The 19,794-nt window shown below is 40.0% G+C and overlaps 1 protein-coding gene across 7 annotated transcripts in view; it reads right to left on the reverse strand.

Moving 5' to 3' along the window:
• RFX4 (regulatory factor X4) overlaps positions 1–19,794 on the reverse strand; it is a 94,684-nt gene that overhangs the window by 6,121 nt on the left and 68,769 nt on the right. For all 7 annotated transcript variants that reach the window (XM_048076625.2, XM_048076112.2, XM_013181030.3 and 4 more), the window contains 2 exons: positions 14,126–14,288; positions 8,428–8,566 (listed from right to left, as the gene is read on the reverse strand). In XM_048076625.2, coding sequence (XP_047932582.1) covers positions 8,428–8,566; positions 14,126–14,288 — 302 coding nt within the window. The remainder of the gene's footprint in view (positions 1–8,427; positions 8,567–14,125; positions 14,289–19,794) is intronic.

Genomic DNA, 19,794 nt, shown 5'->3' on the forward strand with positions numbered 1-19,794 from the left:
GAACTGGCTATAAAGTAACTTTATAAAAATACACTCAAAATCTTAAATAGTGTCAAAATTGGAACTATTGATTGATTTCATCTTTATAACCCTTTATTTGAACCTTTTCTGCACATAATGAAGCTTATTAAAAGTCTAATTAAATAGATTGGGTGAAATTTTCAAGTCACTCTAAGTGACCTTGGTACTTTGGGAGTGGCATTTGGAGCCTTATGAAAATCCTATTTGTAATTATTTAAAAAGAAGACATCTGTTTCCTGTTGCATTCAATACATAATTACTTGAACTACATTTTAATAACTCAAGTTTGTTATGAAGCCATACAGTTAGGAACAATAATTCCTGTTGCATGGGTGGGATTTGGACGTATTTTTTTTCTTTCTGTCATTACTAGCTGTTAGATGACAGAATGGTTATTGGGAAGGGTTTGTTATTCTTACTGCACTGGTATAGTCATAAGCTTATACTGTATATGGTCTGGGTGGACAAGAACTTTTCCCCTTCATTCCTTCTCTTACCTATGGAGTAGGTGGGACAGAACAACATGAATGGGTGCTAAAGCACTGGTTCTGACTGGGAGATTTCTTCAGCTACTCCACTGGAAGGGAAAGAAGTTAATGCTTACTTCCAGAACTGCCCCTCATGTAAATCTTGCTGTAGAGGCTTATGGAGGTGAAGACGTGGTTGGGTAGAACTGTGGCATGCAACACTGCCCAGAAAAAACAAGTAGTGCTGCAACTCACAGGGCATTTCAAGGAAGCTGGTTGAGACCACTGTGGTCCTCAGAGCAGTTTAGGATAGGCAGTGTACAAACACTGCTGAAAGCTCCTTAAACTATGGCCCCGATGCTGTGCCTCTGAGAGGTGCAGACCCAACCTACCGCTTGACAGCAGGTTGTACTACTGCAACATTTTTCAGACTGTTTTGTACAGATCATGTAAGTAAACTATGGATTGCAGAAGGTTCATGGTTGTTTCTCAGTGAGGGGGATGCAAGAGAAGGTTAGCCTCTTTTTCTGAGGAAAAGAATCTTATGAGGTAGCCCTGTGAATTTTTCCTATTTCTGTCCGGCAACTTTAGAAATAGTCAATTTCAGCTAAATTTGATAGTTCTTTCAGGGGAGGAAGGAAGTTGCAGGGAGTATGAAATAAATCAGGGATTAGTTTCTGGAAACTGCTTCCACTGTTTGTATCGCCCAGTAATTAAAGGGACTGAATCAGGCTTTGAGTTGTATTGTGGCTGACACAGATATACATATGTCATAAAACCTCTGACCCAGAGTGCTTATAATTTTAGGGTTAAGCTCTCACCCTAAGGACATATAAAACATGCACAGTCTGCACAATGGTGCATCTAGATTACTGTTCTCCCAGGAAACAGTAGGAGACATCACCCAGGGAGAGCACACTAGCTTGGCCATGCTCTTCTCAATTCCAGCATCACAGTTGCATGATTATGGATATGCATCCCTAATCTCTGTTGCCCGTTAACTTGTATAATCATTTTTTGATCTTCATTATATTGTCTGTCTCTACACCCTGCTCTAGCAGCAGAATCCAGAAGTTCACTATCCACTGTGTTAAAATATACATACTTTTTCCGTTGTATACCCATCTCCACTAATTTCAGTGAGTGCTGGTGGCTTCAATACTGCAGTTTGCCTCCCAGACCAGCCCTGCTCTGGAGATTCATGCCTGCTGCAACCCTGTAACTGGCTCAGATCGATATCTTTTCCTTCCCAAACACATGCAAAAGCACGTATCATCCCCAGGGGAAGTTGTTTCCCTCTTCATTTTGCTACCATGATGAAGTATGAAATCACGTTTTGCCCAGCCACGTACACAGGGGAAAATGGCAAAAGAGGCGTGCCTTTAAGAGAAGAGACAAGTGAGACATGACTGGAAGGGTAAGTCAAGTGGCTTCTCTGAAATTAAACCTCAAGGGGTGAGAATCCAAATGTCGTTATTAACCATCTCAGTGTGCTACCTCATAGACCAATGTCACTTTGGCTGTGCAGTTTTCTTTTGCATTACTTTATCCTTACTTTTCTTGCATTGAAACATTCACAGAGAAGAGCTTAGTTTTTGTTTCTTTCTTACCAGCCAAGTATGTGAGACTTCAAAAAAAAATAAATATATTATTTTAATTGTCCGTAAATCTCTTTGTTTCTTGTCTAGGAGAATTTTAGCAGCATATAGGTCAATTCAGTGGTATTGCACAGAGGGGGGAGCCTCTCATAAAAATGTATCATCTCACATTGTATCTCATAAAATACTCTCCATGCAGAGACAGGAATCTGTAATAAATTAACATTATATTACAGAATCACAGAATGGTTGAGGTCAGAATGGACCTCTGGAGGCCACCTGGTCCAACCCCCCTGCTCAAGCAGGGTCACCCAAAGCTGGTTGCCCAGGACCACGTCCAGGCAGCTTTTGAAGATCTCCAAGGAGGAAGACTCAGACTCTCTGGGCAGCCTGGGCCAGCGCTCAGTCACCTGCACAGTAATTCTTTTAGCAGGAAGCACAGTGTTTCCTGATGTTTAGATACAACCTCCGGTGTTCCAGTTTGCACCCACTGCCTCTTGTCCTGGCACTGGGCACCACCTAGAAGAGCCTGGCTCCATCCTCTCTGCACCCTCCCTTCAAGTATTTGCACACATGAATGAGACCCCCTGAGCCTCCTCTTCTCCAGGCTGACCAGTCCAAGCTCTCTGTGCCTGTCCTCACAGCAGAGGTGCTCCTGTCCCTTGATCATCTTCCTGGCCCTGCGTTGGGCTCTTTCTAATATGTCCATGTCTCTCTTCTACTGGGGGGCTGGACCCAGCACTCCAGGTACAGCCTCACTGATACTGACGAGAGGGGAAGAATCACTACACTTGACCCGCTGGTGATACTTTGCCTAATGCAGCCAAGAATACCATTAGCCTTCTTAGTGGCACGGGCACATTGCTGACTCATGTTCAACTTGGTGCCCACCACATCCTTTTCTGCAAAGCTGCTTTCCAGACAGGTAACCCCCACCATGTACTGGTGCCTGGGGTTGTTCCTCTCAACCTTATGCTTTATGCCTTGTTATAAACCCACTCTGACAAAACAACACAGCAGCACAAGCACTTGTTAATACAAATGTGCTACTCCGAGTCCCAGAAGTTGTTTAGCACCTCTTGAGAACTGAGCGCCAGCTTGGGAACAGCTGACATTGGCTATGCTCCTGAGTGCAACAGGAGATGGCTTTTGAAAACAGAAAACAAGTGCTTGACTTCAAGGTGGGGACTGCATCTCAAACAACTTAAAGGAAACACTGCTGTGCCATTTCTGTGGCTCCCTGTTAAGTACCTCCATCTGAGATATTCCATTTGGGGGCGGTTACTCCATCTTGGCAAAGGAAGAAAAAGTAAAAGGCTAAGAATGGCCTGTGTGTAGTATGGGATCTAGGAGTGCTTCCCAGGTCCATATGGCTGATGGTGTGGCTTCCTGGCTGAGTCCCTCCTACTTTCTCTGAGATCACGTTTGCACAGAAAGGCTGGAGAGGAGCTGCAGGTTGAGAGAACAGGACGTCCATGTGCCCCTCAGAGTACACCTTCCTTGCAGTGCACATGCAGTCCTTAGATAATTGCTGAGTGTAGAGCATCTGTCATGAGAGAATCTATACAGATGATAACCCTTAAGTATGATAAAGAAATTGAGGAAGGAGGTGGGAGGAATAGTGAAGATCTACAATGTCTTGAATGGTGAGAGTAAACAAATAGGTAATGAGTACTCCCTATTCCTCATCACCCTCCTCCCCCAAAATAGGCCATCCGATGCAATTATGAGATAGCAGGTTTAAAATCAACAAGAGAATACATGCTTCAAGCAAACCATTCTAAAGGAGTATAAAAAAGCTCAAAGAGAGTAATGGAGAGTGAATTGCTAGAAAATACAACAGCCCAGCTGCTGCTTCCTACTCAGGGCATCCCTAGGTCAGCTCTTACCAAGCACAGTGTGGCTGTGCTGGTGAAAGGACCATGCTCTACCTACCCTATTATTAATACTTTTACTCCACACATTCACTTCGGGCCATTGCAGGAGATAGGACCTGGATAAATGGACCTACAATATGATACACTATAGCCATGCATTATACGTCTTACACATACCATATGCTTGCTGTATATTGCACTGCATGAACAGCGATGCACATTTGTATGACATGCATCTTTATGTGTTACCAGATACATTAAAATATTAAAACATATGCTGCTGCAGATTTCTCTAACTACTCTTCCTACTAAGAGTGTTACCCTTGTGATTTACACAGAAAAATGACTGCAGCATGAATTACTTTGTGTCTAAGGAAGAGGTGGAATGCTATTAATTGAAACATTTATGGATAGCCTGAAAGAGGATCAAGACCTGTTCAGCCAGGGTGAAATCTGCAGACAAAAGCTGTGATCAAAAGCCAGCCAAATGCAGATTGTGCAGGCAGATTAGATGGTGACAATGTGAAGGGGTTACCTTTGAAGGGTGTACCTCTCTGCTACACTTGACAGAAGTTGCTAGGAACACTCAGAAGTTTTTAGACAGAGTTGTTGTCTATTTTCTGCCCTGGCATCTGGTTCACCTAAAACTAGAGTCAGAAAACTTACAAAACTGATTTTTAGTCAGTATGGATCTGTTTCTGTAAATGCATTACACACCCTCCTAAATGATGATAGAATTAGCATTATATGATTGTATGTACTTCAGCACTGTTGGTTAGAGAACTAGGTAGTACCAAATCAATCTGTAGATAATTTTATTTATTTCTTTTTATTTGTGTGCCAGGCTCTTGGCCAGTAAGCCAAATCAAGAAATGAGCAATCAAGCCCGGAGTTACAAGGAAGCAACTGTTCTGAGAAATATTCACAGATGCTGATGAAAGAAAAAAAAATATTCGGATTAAGACCAAGGTTTGAACAGACTGTCCCTGTCAACAAAAAAGACTCTTAGCCATCAGTGGGAATTAGTCAGCCTGTATCACCAGAAGGAGACTGTTTTAGGCTCCTGCTGGGTTAGTAGCTGCAGAAATTACTTCATCAGAACATTTACTCCGCTATAAAGTTTTTTACAACCCATCTCCTCCACTGTTTTGCCTTCTTGTCCACCTGAAAGTCATTGATCTTTCTGAAACTATGGGCTACTTATCAAAATCTCCATTTAGCCTAAAGTAACAAGACACATCACATTGCTCTGTGAGCCAACCTAAGCTCCAAGACTTTCTCAGAGGTGAGAAATAACAACATCCTCATGGGCTTTCACTAGTCAATTATGGGACAGGGTGTGAGTGAGCATGATGCCCGCCACTGTTTCACTTCCTCTAAGACTAAGGGATCCAAATTATCCAGGAGCCTCTCCCTAACACGGACCTGCTACTAGTCAGGTGAGATAGGCTTGTCTTGGGACTCCTGCCTGCACTCTTCAAGAGCTGTATGTAGTATAAGAGCTACAACTGTGTGACTTCTTCATCAGCACAGGCCCACTGTAAGGATTTCAATGATAAAACCGCAGCAGGCACCTAAAATTAACACAATGTAATTATCATATCAGTCTGTGTGTGAAGTTGGGATCAACATTCTACCTGTTGGCAAATACAATTTAAATGATTTCTCATTCCTTTCTTTCCCAGCTGTTCAGTCCTCCCCAATTCCACTAAATAAAGTTATTCCCTCCATCCCCTCTGCACTAATTCCACTTTTTTTTTTTTTTTGACTGATGGTCTGTAAATTGTATCTGTGAAAGGACCCATCTTAAAGCTGTACCAAAGAAACAAACAAAAAATCAGACACAACTCTTTTTCTTTAGGAATATTGCTCTGGGCTGGAAAATAGCCCTAAAATAACTGACCTGATAAAACCCGGAATATGATGCTCTCTTGCACAGAAAGAGGTTGGACTGACATGGTGTTCTTTCAGACCAAAATAGTAATTTATAGCTGCAGACTAAAAGCCACCTCTATTACATCCTGTCTGTTTCAACTCAGGCCCCTTTCTGGGACAAGGGCTCCCTCTGATTCCATGTTTGTAGAGGAGAACTTACCCCCCACACAGATTTTTTTTCTTTGAGTTAATCCCCAGACACTATCCTAAAGAGCTAAAGCTGATCCAGAGTTCTGTATTTGTACTGAATGTAGATTACAACAAAGAATTCTTTTGAAGAGAGATGGTCAATGCCTCCACTTCTCGACTGATTACATTACCACAGCAATACATTGCATCTCCTCTGGTTTCAGTACAGCGGCAGCTGTTTATATATTCATTGCAAATTTGGCTCCCTGTATTTTGATTTTGCAACGTCATGAATCCTACCGCAATCCCTTACACCATATTCCGCTTAGAAAGTCCAGTAGAAAAAATGTAGTTCCCTAACATCCTGTTAAGCTTTGCAGGCAACAGTACATTATGTACTTCTGTTGGTTAAAAATAGATAAGAAAGCATTTTTCATCAGGGCAAGCACTTTACAGAAACTTGTTTAGTTTTAAAAACAATGTCAGCAAGTTCCAGATTAGAATCATTTAAGATTTTTCTTAAAGTAGTGTTTCAGTTTGTAGCTCCTTTCAATACGGAAAAATCACATTGATATGAGTTTGTCAGCTGCATTTTGCCATGAGATTACATCTCAGTTTACAAGCAGCATGAGAAAAAAACATGCTAAATACAGATTGAAAAAATTTTGCTGTTATATGTAATCATTAAAGCATAGCTATTCTTCGTGTGTATCCAGGGCAGCTCACAGGCTATCTAGAGAGGAAGAAGTTATCTGACATCTGCACTTGTAGAGACAGCCTATTACAGAAGGAAAAACTTTTTCTTGATTTTAACGTATGTTACTATTTCTATATGGCATATTAACCAGGACATGAGTAAGCTACAAATGTATTATCTCACTTTGTTTTATTCATTTCTTGCTTAACTTGTGCTGTCTATGTCAATGTGGCAGACAGGATATACAAGAAACTCCTTCTATGGTTGATAACATTTCTAAACAGTAAAAGCCTGATTCTCCAGATTCATGGCCTTAGAGGTCATTTCAGAACTACAACTCCTGTGGATTTTCTCTGGTAAAGAATAAGGGAGTAAAGAAAATTGGTGAGCCAATATTAAGTCAAAAATGGATGCATCCTGGAAAAACAAACAAACAAACAAACAAAAACCACAAACTTGAGATAACAGGGTATGTCATGTAGTGAAAAAACAGTATATACAAACCTACCATAGGACACTGTACTTAAACATGTACTCACTGTTCCTATTGAAGATACAGCAGCTGCAACAACTAGTTAAATCCTCACATCTCATGTATTCTTTTTGATGGACCATGTGCTACACAAATGGATGAGATGTTGTAGACTTAAATTTTCCATAAGCTAGAGAGCCATTACTAAACTGGTCCAAATGAACGTATTTGAAGATTGTCCTATACAAATGCAGTATAGGACAATCTTCCCAGCTGATGGCAAAAAGCTTTAAGAGGCCTAAACAAAGAATAACTTCTTTGAGATCACCTGGTAAACTGATGCCAAAGACCAAACTGAGATGCAGGTTTCATGTGTTCTAGTCCAAAGCACTATCAAATTCATATCTTTGCATCTGGTATGAAACTGTTTCAGTCCAGTGCCTAAAGTTAAGCATGGTGGTTCCTAATATACTTGCATACATTTCCAGTAGATAAAGCATAAGAGGCACCGTGTTATGGAATACCCCAATGTCATTACCTCCTGCCTGTATCTGTCCCTTGCAAATCTTCCAGCAGAGGCCCCAGGGCCCTCTACGCTGGGGAAGCACCAGCTGTGCGATGTGCTCAAGCCCTCGTAGAGTGGCACTGTTTTTGAACTGTTGCCAAATTCCATCATTGTTCTTAATCTGTGCTGTTTCCTACTGGCTTGGTTTTGTGAACTGAAATAGTCCTGAAATAGTTACTGACGTTACTCCTTACCATATGGTAGGAGTCTATAGCATACATTCTAAACAGTGAAATGGGGTCCCAGAGTTATTCAAACTACATGCAGAACTCACATTTTTGGTAAATTCCTAACCATACGTATTCTCAAAAGCAGGGGCACCAGAAGAATTCCCTATGGTTCCTGCATCTTCTTTCAACATAATAAAACACTTTTATTGGTTGTTAGGAATCTCCTCCTGTTCCCATCTCCTAAGAAACATACAACTGATTATATTCATCTTTGTTTCAGCTACTCCTTAACACAGAAACACGTTCATGATCCATATTGCTGGATTTTAGAGTTTAGTACTCTCCACTAGAATAGAAAGATATGAAGGTAATATTAGAAAATAAAAAAATAGGGACCAACAATGACTGGAGATTATTCGAACAGCTAACAAATTTACAAGTAAAACTTTATTTAAAATGTTGTAGCAAGCATTTTCAAGAAATAAATCCAACTTACCTGTGAAGAGCTTCTGTGGTAAGCCGAGTAATGAAGTGGTCCAGAAATAGCAGTATCATGCGGTAAAGATGGATATTGACTCTGCATTGGATGGGGATGCTGGTTGCTATAGCTACCATAGTTGTAACTTCCTGTGTACCTAAAATTCATTAAAAAAACACTATTTATTATGCATAGTAACTATATTCCCGCTAATAATTCTGTAAGTTTTATCAGACATGCAGTTGTACTTTTTTTGCACAGGAGAATGATATCTTAACCTTTTTTTAAAAGATATTTCCCAGCTCAGCTGGCAAGCAGATGCGCCACTTAGTGAAACGTCGTGTTCAACACAAAAACAAATACAGGGACTCAGGATGTTTCCGTGACTAGTTGTAAATTGCAAACTCATTTTTGCACTTTCTAAGAATATTTTTCACTTTTATTATTATTTTATTGCCACGTTCTTAGTAAATTGCTATCCATGATGAGGAAGTATGGCAATATTTAACTTAACTGCACCGTGGAGTTCAGCTGTCTCCTTGCACTGCGACCAGATGTTCCTTTTTTGGGGGAGGGAGAGAGATGTATTCATTTACATCTGAAGCATACAACATACAGCTTTAGCACAGCTGACTTCAGAATAGAACGGGATTTGAGGTTGGAGAACCTGCCTACTTTCTTTTTTTAATTCCAAACCTTTGTCTTAGTACAGTCAGGGGTAAAGGAGGGAGCAGTTTCCTTAGCTATAGGGTCAGTGCTTGTTGGCTACCATTATGTAGGTCATTCAGTAGCAAAAGATGAATGGACACTTTCGGCATCCTCCCCATCTCTGTGTAGGCATGTGAATGTTCAATATTAATTCAGCACAGAAGTTTAAAGACTCTTAAAATATATGCTAAATTGAAATGAAACACAAAACATAATAAACAAATAAAAAATACAGAAAACTCATTGTGAGAGAGGGAAGATGGTTATTTGTATGGATTTTACTTTTTTTTTCCTTTTTTTTCTTTTTTTTCAAAGTTCAATGTCATTTTTACACTGGGTAGAGTTTAAACTGCTTTGTTATTCCTTTGAACTTATAATGGTACTCTAGAGATACCATGTCAAGTCTTACACCAGGCAAACCAGACTGCTTCAAAATAAGACCAGAACGCCCCGTCTAAAAACTTTTTCAGGACTTAAGATCCTATGTCCATCTTCACTGTTCAACATTTAGCTCTTACTCTTATATTGATTTGTGTTTATCTGTATATGTAAGTGGTTTCCATAATTACCTCAGACAAACCGGTGTTCACATGACATGACTTTGATAGGCTCTCTGTGGAGAGTGGGGGAGAGAGAAATGGCTATGCCATGGAGTTGTAGCACACTGTGGTAGGCAGACATCTTGTGTTTTAATTCCTTCAACACAACAGACTGATAAGCACAATTTGTAACAGATGTTTTTGGCACTCACAAGGCTGACATTTCACAGATCAGGCTTCTCTGGTTGAAGAGGAGACTTGTCTATCTTGTCCCTCCTGTAGTCCAGGAGGCCCTTGGATTCCCAGCTAAAGCCAAGTCCTGTGAAGCAGTGTCTGCACTTCATGCTCTCTCTAGTCATCGAGGATGCTCTGTCCTAGCTTGGAAGATACCGATCTATCTCCTTCATTCAAAACCTCATTGCTTTTTGGCTAAAATGCACAGTTAATTCACTTGAGCATTGAGTTATAAACTTTCTTATTCTGGTTTTTGTCTGATACTTTTGTCCAGGATTTTCCCTCTGTCTCTATTCAGCTGCAGGAGAGAATACTGAAGGACATGAGAAGGAGATGACCATACTCCTTCAAGGCTAGTATTTTCCTGCCTATCTGAAACTGCTTGGCTGGGGAACTCTAATTCTCTCTAAGATGAAAGTGCACCTGAAAAATCCCCCCAAAATATTTCTGCCGATTACCAGGTCTTACAGTGACTTTTGAACAATATCTGCAGTCATTGAGTAATGGGGATAATAAACTGACAGGGTTTCTTAGGGGAAGTCCAGATGGGAACTGGCAGTTACTCTAGAGTCTAGCAGACCTAGATATGATCCAGAAAAAAATGGTCAGTTGATCATTTGTACAGTACAGGGAATAATGCAAAGTCCTGCATCTGGGATGGCATAACTCCTGCAGTGGTACAGGTCGGGGCCATTTGGAGACAAAGCAGCTTTGCTGAAAATTGCCTGCAAGTTCTGATAGACAAAAAGTTGAATGTGTGTCACCAGTATGCTCTGGCAATGAAGAAGGCCAAGTAAATACTGGGCTGTATTATCAGGACTGTAGACAGCAAGCCTAAAAAGTGATTATTCCCCCTAGCGCTTGAGAAGCCTGAGTACTGTGTCTTGTTTGGGGCTCTCCACCGTGAAAAGGACATTGACATACTGGAGCAAGTCCAGTGGAGGCCATCAAGGCAGATAGGGGACTGGAGCACATGGTCTACAAGAAGAGAACTGTGTTTATCCAGTCTCAAGAAAAGAGGCAAGGGAATGATCTACGACTATCTAACAGGAGGGAATATAGCAACTAGAGACAGGCTCTTCTCAGAGGTGCACAGCGTGATAGGATGAAATGCAACGGACACAAGATGGAACAAGGGAAATCCCAGTTAAAGGACTTCTTTTTCCTATTAATACTATAGATCTTCCATTTACTGTCCTGATTTCCCATATGTGTGGAAAGTACCATTGTGGATTTAGAAGATCTGGTGTAAGCTAGAGTAGGTTATGAACTCTGTGTTCTTCCCCAGTTTCACAAATATACACTAGTATTGCTTCTTATAGGTCTTGTTTTTATAATGGAAAACAGATCACATAGCCCTTTCTTCATTTCTGTTAATATGTAATTGGTCTTAATCAATTTTATTATTTTTTTTAATTTTACAGGGAACAGTTTTTATCATTGAATTTACCTTTTATCTTCTACAACTGGCCAGAAGTACAGATAAAACATCTGTACAAATCAGTCCAACAGTCTATATTTGTCTGTCTTGGGAGCTTGGAGGGCTTTACATTGTTCCAAGGCCTCAGTTCTTAAAATATCTTTACATTGTGGAATACCATCATATAAAGTGCTCTGATCTTTTAGGTATTCTCTTTCTATCTCAAGATGCTCTGGAGGCTATATATTTTAAATAGGATCACATTTAGTGTGCAAGACTGGTAGGAACCCCTGCAGAACTCCTGTTAGAATGCTTTCAGGTATGCTGGGTGGCCAAGAATCTGCATTTGGTGTGAAATTCACCTGCAGCAGGCATGGCTCACAGCCTGCACACTGCATATGCTCTCTGTCTGCTCCTCTACATGGGAGTGAGGTTCAGTCTTTGCGGCTATGACAGCTGCTCACTCTATTTATCTTTTCTCAAGAAACCTTGACATCTTACTGCAGACTTTGATCTTCTTTCTCTGTTTCTTTCCAGGGCAGCCAACTGAATGTTGCATACAAGGTCTCTTATTTTTTTTCCCTTCTGTTTGAATCTGTGACTGTATCTTCCAAAAGAACCGTGCAGTTTTGGGCTTCCAAACACTATGGGTGAGGCTACTGCATTTCTGTGAAGGCCTTTCTTCAGGAACATGTCTCTATTAGCATATCACATCAGACTTGAATCTTACAAAAACTAATATACCAATGTGCTGTTTCTGCTGCAGATCCAAAATAAGTATGTGTTGTAATTATTCAGAAAAATGTTAATAGTACTGCTATAAATAGAGCAAGTAATACCAGGAAATCTTTGTGGTAGCTGCCATGTACACATCGATTAACAGAGAGGTCCTATTGCTACGTTTAAAAAGACAGTTCCAGGCAAGAAGGCAGATACCACCAAAATGTTTCGAAGCATCACCAATATGTTTCTACACGTAGCCCATGTAAATCCAAACTGCAAAAGAAGTCAGATTATAGAAGTCTTTGTTGCCTTTCAGAAACATTGATTCACTCACATAAAGAGTTTCCTCAAATCACCTTCCAGAGGCAAGAGATTCCATTAGTAACAATGAATAGTCATGTGTGCATATATACATGTATTTACAGATATATTCACTGCCTTACCATGGTTTGTTCTAGTTATTGCATCCTGTCAGCTCACAAACCTCCCTGCTACTCTATTTCTGACTCCATGAAGCAGTCATATTGCTGGATATCCAGGTTTTTCTGGGAAAGGCTTAACAGTAACATTCAGGCAGAAATCCAAACCTTCTCTCCTTCTAAGAGAGAAGGAGATGGAAGGTTCAAATTAATCTCTACTATCCTTCCAAAGAGTAAGCAATTTTCCACTCTGAGAAAGAACTTGTGCAAGGGTAATGAGTACGCAGTGAGACTGAGGAAATCAGGAACATCTTTTGAATGTCTTGCTTCATGTCTGTGATTCTGTGATTCTGTGATGTCAGCATCTGGGCTCTTGCTAATCTTGTTATGTTCCTGAAGCCCTTATCCAGTGATGATTTTGTGATTGTTTCTCTTTAGACATGGTTATCTGTGAGTTATACATTCACTCAAATGAGACGGCACAGGAGTGCTGTGTAGTGAAAAGAGCAGAGAGACTTTTGTCTGAGTGTCTGAAGTTTGCCAAGATCAAATAATGTTAAACAAATTTCGGCTTGTAATTATTTTAATTCAGTGCCTCAAGCAGATTTTGGTGATGGAGATAAGATTAGAATACTATAGTGAAAATGTGGTTATTTTTCCAAACTTTGCACATTTTGGATTTGCAGGTCAAACAGTAGTCATAGAATCATAAAGGCTGCAAGGGCCCTCTGGAAATCATCTAGTGTAAGCCCCCTGCTCAAAGCAGGGTCTGCTAGATCAGGCTGCCAAGGATTAGGACCAGATAGGTTTTGCATATCAGCAAGGATGGACACTCCATAGCCTATCTGGGCAACCTATTCCAGTGTTTGATCACATTTACATTAAAACGAGTTGTTTGTTGTTTGCATGTTGTTGTGTTGATTTGTTTGTTTGTTTGTTTAGTTTAAACAGAATTTCTGGTATTTCAATTTATACCCATGCCTTTTGTCCTGTCACTTGGATACCACTGAGAAGAAGCTGTCTCCATTTTCCTTACATCCTTCATGACATGTTTATACACCGTGATAAGACCCTCCCTGAGCCTTCTCTTCTTGAGGCTAAACAACCCCAGCTCTCTTAGTCTCTGCTTCCCTCCTAGCTGTTCCACTTCCTTAATCATGTTACTGGCCCTTTTCTGGACTCCTTATGGCCCTGTCTTTCTTACAGAGGGGAACCCAGAACTGGATCTACTGCTCCAGATGTGGTCTCAGCTGCGCTGTGCAGAGGAAAACAATCACTTCTCCTGAGACATGGTATAGAAAGGCTGTTCTTTGGACACATCTAGCCTTTGGGATAAAACAAGGCATGGGAAAACAGAAATCAGATATAGGAAGAAATCTGCCAAAGCCTTCTCTTTTATAAAGTATTATCCAGGCCTACTGTGTTTTGAAATAGAATTTAATAAGATTATAAAACTGAGACATAATATAACCATACAGCAATAACAACAGCCAAAGAATAATGGCACCAGCATCTTTGCAATACAAACATACTACATCAAGAAACAGATTTCATTGCATTTCCTATAAAAACCAACCAACCACCACCACCACCAACAACAAAACCAAAACCAGCTAAGCTTAGGTTCATCCAAAACACACCCCGAACAAACAAGACACTGGGAAGTGACTTACCCATGTTCTTCTCGGTGGGGATAAACAGGTATCCGGTGTGTGACAGATGATGATGGTACGTGTGGACTTCTCATGCAGGGCAGCTGTTGGGTGTTTTCAGCAGGCGACCCAGCAGCTGTTGTCACAGTGTAGGTTAGTGACCACGTATAGGATTGCATAGCCCCTATAGACAAACAAGCATTAAAGAAACACAGCTAAAATAGGCTGTCATTCATAGAGGTATTATGCTTTGAGACAGCTATTGGAAAACAACCTACTAAGCACTGATAGTGGAAAGAGCATCCAGCAAAGTGAACAAAACGGTCATGTCTGAGGCATAAATAAAAGCAGAAATTATCAGCTGGAGTGCACAAAGATCCAGAGGTAAGAAACATATCTTGAGTATCTCAGACTGTGAAATTTCAGTGTGGCATTATAACTCAAGGCTATCATCTCTCAGAAAAACTGGGATGGGACTTAGTAATGGAGGAACACCAATGCTAATACTTCTTAGGCATGATGCACCAACCCCTGAGGTCCCTCTCACATGGAGTGGGCTGCTGGCCTGTTTAGCTCACAGGCTGATCAGGCCCGGAGCAAAGCAGAAATTATGACCAGAACAATGAAGGACTGGAAAAAGATGGGTGTTATGCAAGAAAACTTCTTGGATCCTTTTGCAGTTTGCCTCTCTATTCCACCCAACTAGGTACCAGCTTTTGTAGTGGAAATACAGCAGTAGATCTCTAATTATAAAAAAATATATATGGATAGCAATAGTCCAGCCATTTTCTTCCTGCCAATAATGTTTCTTTCGTCTTTAGATGCGGCAGGGACTGAAATTATTTTGTATGTAGAGCATTTGTGGGAAAAGCAAAGCAAAGAAGTGGGTTTTCCATTTTGCTTGAAAGGTGCTGAGTTTTTTAATCATCCTGATCCCTTCCAGGCAGGAACTCCAGATTCATGAGCCAGCTGCTGAGAAACCTTTGTCCTTTGCACACACCCCTTTCACTCAGGAGGCTGACAGATCCATTGTTCCAGTATAACACAGCTCTTGCTGGAGGTCATGACCATACTGGCTGAGATTACCCTGCAAATGAGGACCAGAACACTGAATTTAACCCAATCCGAACAGTAGTTTGGGGTCTCTGGGCACTCTTGACTCTTTTTCAGTAGCTAAAAGGAATTACAGGAGGTGACTCGGTTTTTCAGTGTGGATTCCAGGGACTTCCTGAAGTATGAAAGGGCCTAAATCCAAGAGGGAAATGACTGTATTACTAGGTCCATGTCCACTTCATGGCTTTGTAGAATGAAAAACTATCTCAGATATGCGTAATTTTCTCCGTGTGTGTGTGATTTTTATTTAGCAACATGAGATAAATAATTTTTTTGAAATGGGAAATGCTTAATTCTGAGTCTGACCAAAGCCATTCTGAGCTTCACAAGGCAAGATGTGATCTGGGGCTCCTGTAGTAGAGACATCCTTGTATGCGTTATGGCCAAGGATATTTGTGGTAGGCCTGTTTTCACGTCTGCATTTTCTGTCACTGACTTTTGAATCTTCAGACTTTCACCTCTCCCCTTTTGAGCATGATGGAGATCCCTGAGACCAAAGTGGATCCATAACCAATTGAGCTAGTGCATCACTGCTACTGTGGCCATAAGCAGTCATGGTTCCTTGAGCTGTGGAAAAGTGTTTAAGAAAGTCTGCCTTCAATAGAAAATACAGTTTATGTGTAGGTGGCCGAAACATATGCAGTCACCAAATAGTTTCATTTGAAAACAAAGGAAGAACTGATTTGAAAATTTCAACAACATGTTGCAGGAAATTTTGGTGAAATGTTTCAATTTCAAAAGGTCAGCATATTTTCCTAGTGTTATTTTTCAAAAGAAAATTTGAAACTTTGTTTCAAAACAGGCCAAAATTCAAACAGAAATTAAAAAAAAAAAGAGAGAGAAAAGAAAGAAGGAAAAAAGATCGTGAAAAAAAAATCAAATATTTATTTTTAGTTAAAATTACTGTTTTTCCCCTCACTTTTTAAATTCACCATAAAACAAAAGTTTTGCTTTGAACAATAAAAAATTGCCTATTGAGACAAAAAAAACCAACAACTACTCATTACCTTCCTAGCTCTAATAAGAAGCAGTAACAGGGCTGAAATATCTTCTACATTTTACTATATATGGTTAATTTGTCCGTCCCCAGCCATTGTGGCAGCCTCTTTTTCTTTTATTGAAAAATAGTTGTGATCTTATCTCAGTCTGACGAAAATGAGTCAGTCCAGGACAGCAAGTTGTTTCTTGTACTCTCTGTGGAAAGTCAGGATCCTTGGATGAAAGGACCTGGCCACTCCTGACACTGAAGTCTAACTGGCAGCTACCTCTGTTCAATTTTAAAATAAATGCTTAGGTTGTAGCATACGTTGTGCCTGTCCAGACAACACAGAAATAAAGAACAGGTCTCGCACTATATGAGTATCTGCGTTTAATTCTCCTAACCAAGGATCATCCCAGGTACTATCAGATAGTACCTCACATGGCTGCTCTAGGAAATACTTGCTTTCTTTTGGATGTTGTGGATTAGAAACAAATGTGTGTTGGGCTTTACCCTGGATTTACAGAGTGACAGAATGCTGTTCAAACAGTTTTCTTAGGACAGTCTCAGGGATCTGAAGTCACCTCACTTCCCTGTCTTCAGAAGGCAAATGGAAGTGATGCCATTGTTTTCAGAGTGACCTAGTCATAGAGAGGGAGTGGAAGGCCAGAAGACGACAATAGATTCAGAGACTTCATGTATAGGTATGTATCAGGTCAGCCAGGATACTGCCAATATTATGGTGGGTGGAAAAAAAGAAATAAGGTAAGTCACAGATTTTCATAGTTAGCTTTCTAATACCCGTCTATGTCCCAGGCCTATATAATTCATTTCCTCAGCTGGCTGCAAAACTGAACTCCAGGAGATGAAGTCTCTGTTAGATATGACTGAACCCAACTGAACTGCATTCTGAAATAAGCAAAAACAATAGCGGTTGAGCAACATTTTGTTCTGCTTTTTGTTTTGAACATGCAGGGTTTGACTAAAATAGGGAAGTTCATTTATTATCACTCCTTTCTCTTTTCTCTTTTAAAGATAAATTTGATTTTCAGGATACTAACCAAGAAGCCATGTGACCTGTAGTAGAGCCAAGTGAAAATGGAACAGTCCAACAAGAGAGCTGCTGTCATTGGTGCCATACCAATGCAAAAAGAATCAAAAGTTACTTCATGATGCTGCATTTTGTATCTGCTATATGCTGGAGAAAATGGCCACCCAGATACAAGCAAGATACTCACAGCACTGTGTATTACATCTGATAGGATGCACCACTGTCAACCTCAAGTAACCAAAAATCATGAGTCAGACCCCCATTCTGGTTCAACTATCACATTTAGAAAAATCCCCAAACCTTCCACTGGGAAGGGGAGAACCACCTTTTGAAATTGGAAGCTGACTTTTGTGAGCAGTTATGAGAATTAAACTCTTATTCTTGAACAAGAGCTGATATTCTCATATACTTGTATGAGTCCAGGAGCTGGAACTTCACAAAAATACCGAATGTCATCGTACTCACACACATAAATATGAGAGAGGGTAGCTCTGTGCAAGTATCTCCTATGGCAGATTCTCAAATTTTACTACCTAGCTGAGACCTGGAAAAACAGTGACCTTAAATGACCTGAAAATTTATTTCAGACATGCGTTTATTGAAACTAAACAGTAAACTGCATAGATTAGTTAACTATTGTATTAGGAACTACTTACAATTCAGAGTTCATTTCAGGTTGTCCAAAAACCATTGCATTAGCAAATAAGTAATCAGCTTCAAAAGGGGCTTTAAAGGAGAATAGTATAGTCTGCCATATAGCTTTCACTTTTATTACAATATTGTTGCAGTTTGAACAATCATTAATCTGGCCATTGTGATTTAGAAAGGATAGAGACTAATTATCCTTTTAAATGTCTAGTAACTTAACAGAAAGTTTTAAATAAAATGTTAGCTGAGCCATGCCAGATGTTCTAACGTAGAATGCTATAAATAGGATTTACCTCTCTTTTGCTTAGTATCATGTAATTGCAACAGTTTAGTTTGCTGGTTTTGTGCTGACCATTGAGTGAAGGCAAAAAGCCTAAAATACAAGTTTAATAGTTAACTTTTATTGCTAATACCACAAGCAAAAAAAAGTTAATGATGCCTTAAATTAGGGAGCTGAGAGCTAGTGATAACCAATGGGACTAGTTCTCAAGATTTGCAGAGCATTTTCAGAGTTTTATATTTACCTCATAAAAGATGTTTAAGAAAATCAGTAGAGTCCTTTAAATGTCTCTCCAGAACAGAGGTTCCTGTTCCAAAATATTCTATATATGAATTCCACAAATCTGTACATGGAATAGTTTAGTTATATATAATACATCTTCAGCACTCCCGTTTTTAAATGTAGCAGTTTCCTATAGCTGAAACGTGGTTGCATTACTGTATGTGAATGAACTCTGTGTTCCATAGTGTAATGGTTAGCAAACTGAAAAGGTGATCAGTTCATCTATGTGATAAACATGGGAAATTAAAGTATTGCTAATTGCCCAAATTAAGACCAGAAAATATCCACACACTTGTATATAACCTTAACCAGACCACTTCTGGCATTGATAAATTTGGCTTGTGCTAGGCAAAGTTGACTTTCACGTTGGCAAAAATGAGACTGCACCAGCCCTTAAGAATAAAATCCAATACAAGCAAACAAAGGTTTTTAAAACAACCTAAAACTGAGAAGCTGGAAAAAACTGAGACCTAAATTAATCAGAAATAGCTTTCTTGCCTAAGAAGTTCTGCTATGGGAACAACTACGTCAAGTTCTACTGCCTGTAATGTGGGAGTAGGTCCTTCAACCATTGCACCCAAGTGATCCTGTTTCTGGCTTGAGACTTCACACCAGCAGACCTTGGCCTTGCCAGGACAAACAAAATGAGAGAGAGAGAGAGAAAGAGAGAATAAAATAGACTATAATAAAGTAAGATACAACATGAAAAAAAAAAAGGAATTACTTTTGTAATGTTTATGTGAGTCCATTCCCTTGGATTACTGGTGGGATTCACGGAGGATTCACCTAAGATTCACACAGTTCCCAGGTCTGCCCTGATCTGAGCTTAAGTCAAGAATGCAAGCTGGAAGCTCAGACATCTGACAAGTAAGCTATTGCTTAAGTATGGAATAAGATTTGGGTTAATAGCTCTGATAGCCACAAAGAGTTACAGTCTCGGCAGCCTGAACAGAAGTCCTTCAAATCTCCATTCCTGTCACTGTCACTGGAGAGCACACAATTTCCAACTTTTCAATCTGTTACTTCTGGGTAAACTTCCACATCATTGTAAGTCTTGGTTACAACATCATGATGATCCCATTGGGCCACAATGGCCACAGGGCAAGTTACTCACAAAGTCATCATTTCAAGACTCAAACATACACACCGCCTCCAGCATTGCCTGATCCAAAGCAGTGAGCTCACCTGCCATGTCTAGGAATCATATGGCTCTATTGTCTATCCATTCTGGGGTTAATATCATCCTTTTTCCTTCCTAAATGTACTATAGTCTCCAACAGTGAGAAAACCTTAAGTTACCATGTAGAGATAAATGTTCTTAAATCACTTTCCACCAC

Source organism: Anser cygnoides, chromosome 1 (genome assembly GCF_040182565.1).
Source record: "Anser cygnoides isolate HZ-2024a breed goose chromosome 1, Taihu_goose_T2T_genome, whole genome shotgun sequence".
Lineage (NCBI taxonomy): Eukaryota > Metazoa > Chordata > Aves > Anseriformes > Anatidae > Anser > Anser cygnoides.